The sequence below is a fragment of the Sinocyclocheilus anshuiensis genome, unplaced genomic scaffold (genome assembly GCF_001515605.1).
Source record: "Sinocyclocheilus anshuiensis isolate Anshui unplaced genomic scaffold, SAMN03320099.WGS_v1.1 scaffold464, whole genome shotgun sequence".
NCBI classification, from domain to species: domain Eukaryota; kingdom Metazoa; phylum Chordata; class Actinopteri; order Cypriniformes; family Cyprinidae; genus Sinocyclocheilus; species Sinocyclocheilus anshuiensis.
This window is the reverse complement of record NW_015555731.1, coordinates 118,211-127,048: the sequence shown is the minus strand read 5'-3', so window position 1 is coordinate 127,048 and position 8,838 is coordinate 118,211. Positions and strand designations below refer to the sequence as shown.

At 37.8% G+C, this 8,838-nt stretch overlaps 2 protein-coding genes across 4 annotated transcripts in view; both read left to right on the top strand.

Moving 5' to 3' along the window:
- LOC107672922 (trinucleotide repeat-containing gene 6B protein-like) overlaps nt 1–495 on the top strand; it is a 20,937-nt gene extending 20,442 nt beyond the window's left edge. For all 3 annotated transcript variants that reach the window (XM_016466300.1, XM_016466299.1, XM_016466298.1), the window contains one exon: nt 65–495. In XM_016466300.1, coding sequence (XP_016321786.1) covers nt 65–476 — 412 coding nt within the window. In that variant the 3' untranslated portion in view covers nt 477–495. The remainder of the gene's footprint in view (nt 1–64) is intronic.
- Nucleotides 496–3,815: 3,320 nt separating this feature from the next.
- LOC107672892 (transmembrane protein 184B-like) overlaps nt 3,816–8,838 on the top strand; it is a 7,116-nt gene continuing 2,093 nt past the window's right edge. The window contains exons 1-4 of the mRNA XM_016466269.1: nt 3,816–3,882; nt 5,474–5,704; nt 7,151–7,338; nt 8,562–8,637. Coding sequence (XP_016321755.1) covers nt 5,474–5,704; nt 7,151–7,338; nt 8,562–8,637 — 495 coding nt within the window. The 5' untranslated portion in view covers nt 3,816–3,882. The remainder of the gene's footprint in view (nt 3,883–5,473; nt 5,705–7,150; nt 7,339–8,561; nt 8,638–8,838) is intronic.

Sequence of the window (8,838 nt, the reverse complement as noted above, 5' to 3'; positions counted from 1 at the left end):
TTTTTAAATTTTTTTTTTTTTTTTTTTTAGTAAATTGACTGTCAATGTTGTGTCTGCTGATCAGGTGTGTTCTGGGAAACACCACCATCCTGGCCGAGTTCATGAGCGAGGAGGACGTCGCCCGTTACATCACACATTCTCAGGCCGCAGGGGTCACGGTGTCACCCGAGGGCTCGCCCGGCTCTGACCTCGTCCCGCGAGAGGGCGAGCGGCCCGTGAGCTCCGGGGCAGATGGAGACATGGCGGTGGGCTGGCAGGGGCTGGACGTGACGGCCGGCTCCACGGTGGAAGCGCCGGGACTCGCCCTCCTCAGCCAATGGAGCAACAGCGCAGGGGAGGGGGTGGGGAAAGGCGTCTGGGGGGGCGTGGCTCTCGGTTACCACGGCGGCAGCCTATGGGGCTCTCCTCAGTTAGAGGACGGCACAGCCGGGTTGTTGCCAGGCAACCTGCTTGGAGGCGGGACAGATAGTTTGTGATTGACAGCAGTCAGTTCTTAAGAGATGCTGGTACGTGAAGTTTAAAGTGTGTCAAACTGCAAAAATAATGATTGTTTCCAAACATTTGGAAGCCCATGCATTGTTATAGTTTTTCAGTCTAGCTTTCGAGAACATTTCATTTTTTAACCCCAAATATGTATATATATTAGGCATAAAAGTCTTTTAGGGCCATTAAAAAAAATTGGGCATTATTTTTAAGGACAGTTAATCACGTTCTCAGCTAGTTCTCATTACTGTATGTCATCTCATTTTATATAATAAGGAACAAAACTATTTTATTCTCATATATATATATATATATATATATATATATGCTAGGTTTTAATATTTAATTTATTTCAATATAATTTAAAGGCATTACAACAAATATAATGAAAAATAATTGAATTGGCATGAAAACATCTCAATGCAAAGTCAATTACATAATTATATGTTAGCTTGAACATATTCTCGAGGTATATTTTTATCTATTGAGTAAAAAATAAGTTACCAAAAGAAAAAGCGTAATGCATGGCCTCTGTATGTTTTCATTGTTTTTGCAGTTGTTTCTGGTGACACACAGCAGCTTTAAGACAGACACACACACACTTTGAACAAACACTCACATGCAAAGAGCTGCATTTCCACACAAACACCGGATGTGTTGACAGGCTTTTGTATCTACCCAGTGAGATATTAAACACACACAGGTGCGGTGTGAGCGTCGTAGGGATTTGCTTACAGACATTCTCATCATTGCCAGAGTTAAGCTATCATGTATTTGAATGCAGGGACTGTTCCTTAAGGCCTTCTTATACACACACACACACACACACACACACACACTGCTCAACCTGACTGATTTCAATTTGATGTTACGCTGGCACACGCAGACACTGTTTGATGCTTCAACAGCAGATTTATTGATTTTATTAGAGCGCAAGAGCATTTGAAGCTGGTAGATGCGTTAATCTCGCCAAAAAACCAACAAAAAAAACACATCTAAGTTACATTTCACTCCAGAATTAAAATCATGATTGATGACTGAGCACATTTACTCACATTCTCATTATTGTAATGTGGAAAGTTTTCAATTTCTCATTACCGTAACAGTAATATTTACTATATTACTGCAATACAATTAGCTTTTAATTTAAATAAAGTAGTATCATGATCGATAAAAACTTTACATTTTAAATAATGTCATTTTTTTCTGCATGAAAGTAATGAGAATTTGGAGAGAAAAATGTTTAAAGTTTGGAAGGCCCCAAAAATGAGCTATTTTCATTGCTACTTTGGGATTCCAGAGTGAAATTGCTTCCCTGTGTTTTGGGAGGTTCACGCAGATGGTGTTTTTTGGCTTTTCTGTCGCTCCGTTCCTTATCCAGCGCGGCGTTCCTGTGGATTTGTGTATCTTAAACACATCTGATCTCTCATTCAGACCTTCCACTGTTCCCTTCTTGATCTGTTCGTCAGGTTTGCTGTTACATTTATATGATTCGTATGTTGATTTTTTGCTAAGGCGTATACAAGTTATCTTCAAAGACTTTCAAGTGATCTGACGGACGGACGTCTGTAACGTGTGTATGTGTGCACTTGACTGTTTTGGCCTGTGTTTGTGAGTTTGTGTGCGGCTGTACATTGTTAATTGTGCACTATACACTGCTGGTTGTGTTTTACAAATGTTGGCATTAGCGGGTTTCTGCGATTGGCGTTTCTCTTGTGTTTTTTAAGCGTACTCATGTAGCCTTTTGTATCGGCTGAATTGCAATAATGATTCTACAAGCATTTTTAAGACACAAACGTGTGACGGCGTTTCTGCCAAACTTATCTGCCTGTCCAGAGTTTACAAACAGCTGAAAGACGTATGTTTTTATGTGTCTGTACTGTTGTTTTTGTTTTAAATTAAGACTTTAACACTCCTTTCAGTGTTTTGTTTTTTTGAGATTTTACAGAGAAAAAAGAAGTGAAGAGTTTATTTAAATAAAAGTGACATGCAGCTGTTATAAACACTGAAGTATCAGATCTTTTGTTGTTGTTTTTGTTTTTGTGGTTTCCGGACTCTTTTTGTCATACATGTTACTAACCATAAACAGATTTTGTCTCTTAGCTGTAAACTTGTCAGTGTGTTTTCTGGTCTTCTTTCAATAATTGAGAGTTTGACTCGCTTATGTATAATAGATAATTATATAGATTAGTGGTCGCACTCATACATTTGATTTGAAATGTCTTGTTACCTTTTGATTATGTGGATGTTTTGATTTGTAATTCCAGATAGTCTTTGATTTTTCATTCTATTTCCAGTAATGTTTATCATTAACAATCTCTTAAATGAGTGCATTAGATGCTACTGAATGCACATTGAAATAGATTTGTATTTTTCCATATACAGTACAAGTCTGTATTATTATTATTATTATTATTATGGAATATTCTCTCAGCTCAGCTGCCAACCTTTCAGTATGAGAGGGAAGTTAACAGGTTTTCATTCAGGCATGTAAATTTAATCAAAGTCTTCTTTTTAACTATGTGAATGTTTTGCTTTCTATATATGTTAATCTATATATTTAGTAACACTTATAGTAAAGATCATTTCATCAAACAATTTACATTAGATACTAGTTGTACTAGTTAATAGTAGGCTACATTAGTTATAAATGTCAAGTTTGGTGTATATCTTTATACAGTATAAGTCAGAGTTAGGGCACAATTATTCAGGTGGTTAACGTTTTGTATAATGGAAAATTGCTAAACAAGCCTGGAACTTATGCAATAATCAAAGCATGCGACAAAAAATGAAAACTACGCTTTTATTTGATCTCTCCCTCCGTCTCTCTCGCTTGCACAATGTTTGAAAGCAGCTTAATGTCAAATTGAGTAGTTTAGAGCTGGCCGATAATCGTTAACATTTGGAGATGATAAAACATGAACCAGATAAAATGTGCTGTTACATTGAGGCATTATAAAAATAGTTTCGGTTTCAGTTTGTTTTGTAATGCTTCTAAGCACCATGAGGAGGATAGAGCTAAAAAAAAAATAATGCTTTTACTTCACTGTCTTGTAAAACTTCAAAATGCAAGTTCCGTTTTCTATATATTGAAGACATACAGTGGCATGTTTGTCTTAAATCGTTCAGCCAAAGATGTGTCCAAACTGCTACCGTGTTCATATCGCAGTAACAGCTACTCCATTCAACATTATCTATTGTGTGCTAATTAATTATTAATACATGTTATTATGAAGCGTCGCCTGGCGGACTCGCCCCGCGCTCCTGCGCGAGAGCCGCGGGCGTTGTGACGTTACCGGGAGTGAACGCTCGCTCACGGACGGGACGCATCGCGGAGCAAAACATGCGGCGGGATTTCACGTTCTGAGAGCTGCAGATGAGCGGGATCCACTGAGTAACGTGAGTACTGGGTTTTGGTCGGTGAATGGGTTCAGGAGATCTGTTTGAAATCGAGATCAGCATCTGCATCAGCATCAGCGCATCCGCTCGCGACGCGACGCGACACTGCAGCGTTCACATTATCATCCGCCGTATCGTATCGATAAATACGAAGTCAACGTGTTTGATTTATAATTTCGCCGGTTTATGATTTCTTCGATTGTGTGTCAGCGATCAGAACTGGAAATCTTTATAAAACCACATGCATCAATGACAATGAAATAACGCTTGATTAGTTTGTGACTCAGATAGAAGGAAGCCCGATCATTGTATCTTCATAAATGTTGATATCTCCAGACGTGATGATTCTCATCCTCAGATTTAAAAAAAAAAAAAAAAAAAAAAAAAAAGATGCAAAGATGGAGTTTTTCGCGTTTTTAAACATGGTTCCCTGGCAATGCCACGGGTTTTTTTTTTTTTTTGGACTTATTCTATAATAATGCCACGGTATATTTTTAGTAGCCTACTTTGCGGTGGTATATTGTGTACCTTGTAAATATCATAGTATAAAGGCACTGCGTACAGTATTAGTGTATCAACGAACCACCACACTGCATTTTTGTAAGTGTATGATGATACTTCAATTGTTTTGATGACATTAACCCTCAGTGTGTTAATTTAAAGTGATAGATAACTTAAAATAGTGTCATTTACGACAGGCCTAGAGCCACTAGTATGCGAGATGTTTGAGATGTTCATCTTATGGAGCACAAACATGAGCTCAGATGCTATCAGTGTTTCGGTCAATCGTGTTGTGATGCTGCCCTCTCCAGAGGACAGGGTTGACATGGCAACACTGAGACCATCCACTTCCAGTAAGAGAGTCGTGAATCACACACTAATGCATCATCACTGCAGGAGGAAGATCTCGGCTTATTCTTGTATGTATCAATAAATACTATGGTACCACGTGTAAAATCCACAGATTTTACAAACTTGTTCTATTTTTGCATCATAAGGCTGTAGGTAAGTGTTTAAAAACACTTTGTATGATTCATGTTTCACTAGTGAAACCTCTATGGACCTTCACCTTTTTCACATTGCCGGGTTTCTCAGCAGCGGAAGTCGTCATAGTTGGGTAAACTTGAAGAGCAGTGAATGGGAGAGTACCACAAATATATATATTTTTTGCATTCCCATTTGCTCAAATAGCAAAAGAAAAAACTCCACGATAGTTTTCATGACTTTCAATAAAATTAAAAATATTGAGAGAGACTGATAAAGGAAGTCAGAAGAGAGAACGATGTCAAATTTACCGTCCCTCCCATAGACGCTGCATTAGAAACACCCTCGCATTAGTGTTAACTAGTTGATTTGTAATTTGATGCAAAGGTGATATAATACAAAGAATAGTGTTATAAATGTACATACATTTAAAAAAACAAACAAAAAAAACAAATATGAAGAACTTTCGAGGATTTACGATGCTGATGACCGTTAAGCGCGTCATCACAGTCTTGTGAAAAGGGTCCATTTAGACGATTTGTTAATGACTAGTATTAGCTCCTCCCCCTGGTGTGTTTGCCGTGGTCTGATTGGCTCTCGTCCGCAGATGGCTCTGCTGTGGAGGAGGGGCGTGTCACTATCGGAGCGTTCAGGGAATGACTCTCTGGTTGGCATGGCGCCGGGGCCCGGGGTCGTTACGGTGGCCCCTGTGGGTCACAACAGGTCGTGGGAGACGCCGGTGGTCACCCCAGAGATGCCCATCTTCCTCATGACCCCCGCCGCTCAGACCGTCTCTGGGATCTTCACCTGGACGGCTCTGCTGCTCACCTGCCAACAGGTGCCACACATGCATTCATATTCAGAAACGTATTCCTTACACCTGAGAAACAACTTCTAGACTCCACTATAAAGTTTAATTACACTGTGAAATAGATATTTATGTATAAAAGAGGTAACACTCTAGATGTGCTTTTAATCAAACTTGGCAGTAGTAAGGCTATTTATTTTTTTAATATCAGTTATACAAGACTAGAGAAAACATAGGAAAAGCGCTGTGGTGCTCTGTTTTGCTAGAAAAGTAGGGAGACTTCAACACCCATAATGCACTGGGCTCAATCCGGCTGTCTGTGAGGGGATACAAAAATACAGAAGTACAATCTGTAGTTTTCACAAAAGACGACTGCTGATTACTGTAGATGATAAATAAATGTGAACATCTCAGGGCAGGCAACACATTTATTTGTATATTTCTATATAATGCTGACTTTTTAACTGGGCTGGTTTGAAATCTGCAAGCTTATACCTTTTAAGCGGTTATTTATTATATTATGTATTTAATCATGTTTCATAAGGTAAAAGTATGTTTTCTTTTGTTTAAGTAAAACAAATATTTTATTATATTTTATAATATTTAAATGCATAATACTGTTAATATTGTAGTAAATACTAATATAATTTATGATTACTTATTTTTGCATGTATATATTAATATGAAATATATATTGTTTTTAATTATAATATTGAATTTCATAAGGTCCAAGCATGTATTAATATATTTTATAATGTATAAATGAAAATGTGTAAAATATAATATTAATATATTACAGTAAATACTAATACATATAATTTATTACATGTCTTTCTATATATATATATATATATATATATATATATATATATATGTACAGTATGTGTATTATATATGTGCATGTGTATATATACAACGCTTAATTTTTAAATGTAAACATGTAAATTGCAGGTAAAAGGCAGTTTTTACATTAACTTCTAAATCTATCATATATGTAAATCACAATATTTATTGTAAGGTTCACATTACATAATATATCTGTGGTATCATAGAGGTTCAGCTGACCTATAATGATGAGCAGTTGCTCTGGCAACAGGTGGCATGACATCAGAGAGCAGAGGTGGTTGCATAGCAACAGCATTCAGAACTGTGTGTGTGGTGTGAGATAGTTCAGATTATGTGAACTTGTAAAACACACACACACACACACACACGGAGAGTTGTGCTGACAGAAGAGGCACCTGCTCCACTGACACACAGACATGCTTTTTTTCACATGTTTGACAAACATACAGGAAGTTCTGTTTCTGCTCAGTTTACACGTTTAATTCATTGGCATGATTGTTTTATGTACAACACAGCATCAATATATGTTGCATGCATATTAATAAAGAATAATAAATGACAAAATGTGAGTAGGCATGATAATAAACATGAAAGTATTAATATCATATTGCCTGTGTCTGTATGTCTCAGATCTACATGCACTTGCGCTACTATAACACTCCTAACGAGCAGCGGCACATCGTTCGCATCCTCTTCATCGTGCCGATCTACGCCTTCGACTCGTGGCTCAGCCTGCTGTTCTTCACTAACGAGGAGTATTACGTTTACTTTGACACTGTCCGCGACTGCTATGAAGGTCAGACACGCACATCTGCACTGTTTACAGTTAGAAACTTGATTGCGACATTAGCACTTTTTTAAACCCCCCGATGACATTGTCCATCACGATGTTTCACTGCAGACATTGTCTGATGCCAATTTGGTAGACATCGCCCAACCCTAAAACAGTGTATGTTGTTCTGTGTCAGCTGCGTCACAGGGATACGCTGTTTTCGTTCAGATCAAATCACAACAACGTAGGAAACAGATCCGTGTGACGCAGCTGACACAGAACAACATACGCTGTTTACGTCCAGACGAATTGTTGAATAAAGTCGTTTTTTTTTCTTTTGCGCACAAAAATTATTCTCGTAGCTTCGTAAAATTACGGTTGAACCCCTGATGGCACATGGATTATTTTACTGATCTACTTGCTACGTTTCTGGACTTGGGAACATTTCAGTTGCGTTGCTGTCTATGCAGGGTCAGACAGCTCTCAGATTACATCAAAAATATCTTAATTTGTGTTCCGAAGATGAACAAAGGTCTTACGGATTTGAAACGACATGAGGGTGAGTAATTAATGACAGAATTTTCATTTTTAACCCTTTAAGCCTGCTTCTGTAAATCCACATTCCAATTGCAATTCAGCATCATATTTGCATAATAAAATACTGTTTTTCACACAACTCTGATGTCTGTATAGATTAGTTAATGTTATGTTTGTTTGTTTTTTCTCTATAGTGTCAGTGATGCCTATTCACCCCTATATTGTATATATTGTAAATCAGTGCGCTAATACCATGTTAACACACTTTCCATGTAGAAACAGTAACTGTCTGAACTAGGGGTGTGCGATATTGACAAAAAATTTAATTTTTTGGTATTTTTCGATAACGATAATTAAACAATATTATGCTAGTACCCTGGCTGGTTTAAGCCGGTCATAACTAAATATGACACTCAAACCACCAGTAGGTGGCGGCAAGTCGCTGTCTTAATGAGTGATTCATTAAATCAATCATTTGTACGATTCATTCAGAACTGCTGATTCATTTAGAAACGAACAAGTGACTGTTGTTATGATTGGCACATTGAATCATTGACTCAAATAACTTGTTAAAAAACAGATTCATTTATGAACGTAACTCAGCAGTGCTGCTACGAGGCGCACAGATGTTCTGATCCGACTTTGTTTGGAACTATTTTCTTTGGCAAACAGAAGAAAAACAATGTTTTGTCTACAATGTATCTCACTTAATATGAACGTGTGTTTATTCAGGTCCAGCTGTGTTTACGGCACTTGTTGTCTGTGGGGCAGAACTTACTCCATCGGCTTTCTGCGCTTCTGCAAACAGGTACCTCACACACACACACACACACACACACACAGACACACACACACACACATCTACCTTCAAGCATAAATAGGTTGATGTCTCATAAGGAGTAGTGGAAAAACACTTTTAACGCATATGCGAAGTGCTTAAAGGGGTCATATGGTGCTGCTAAAAAGAACATTATTTTGTGTATTTGGTGTAATGAAATGTGTTTATGCG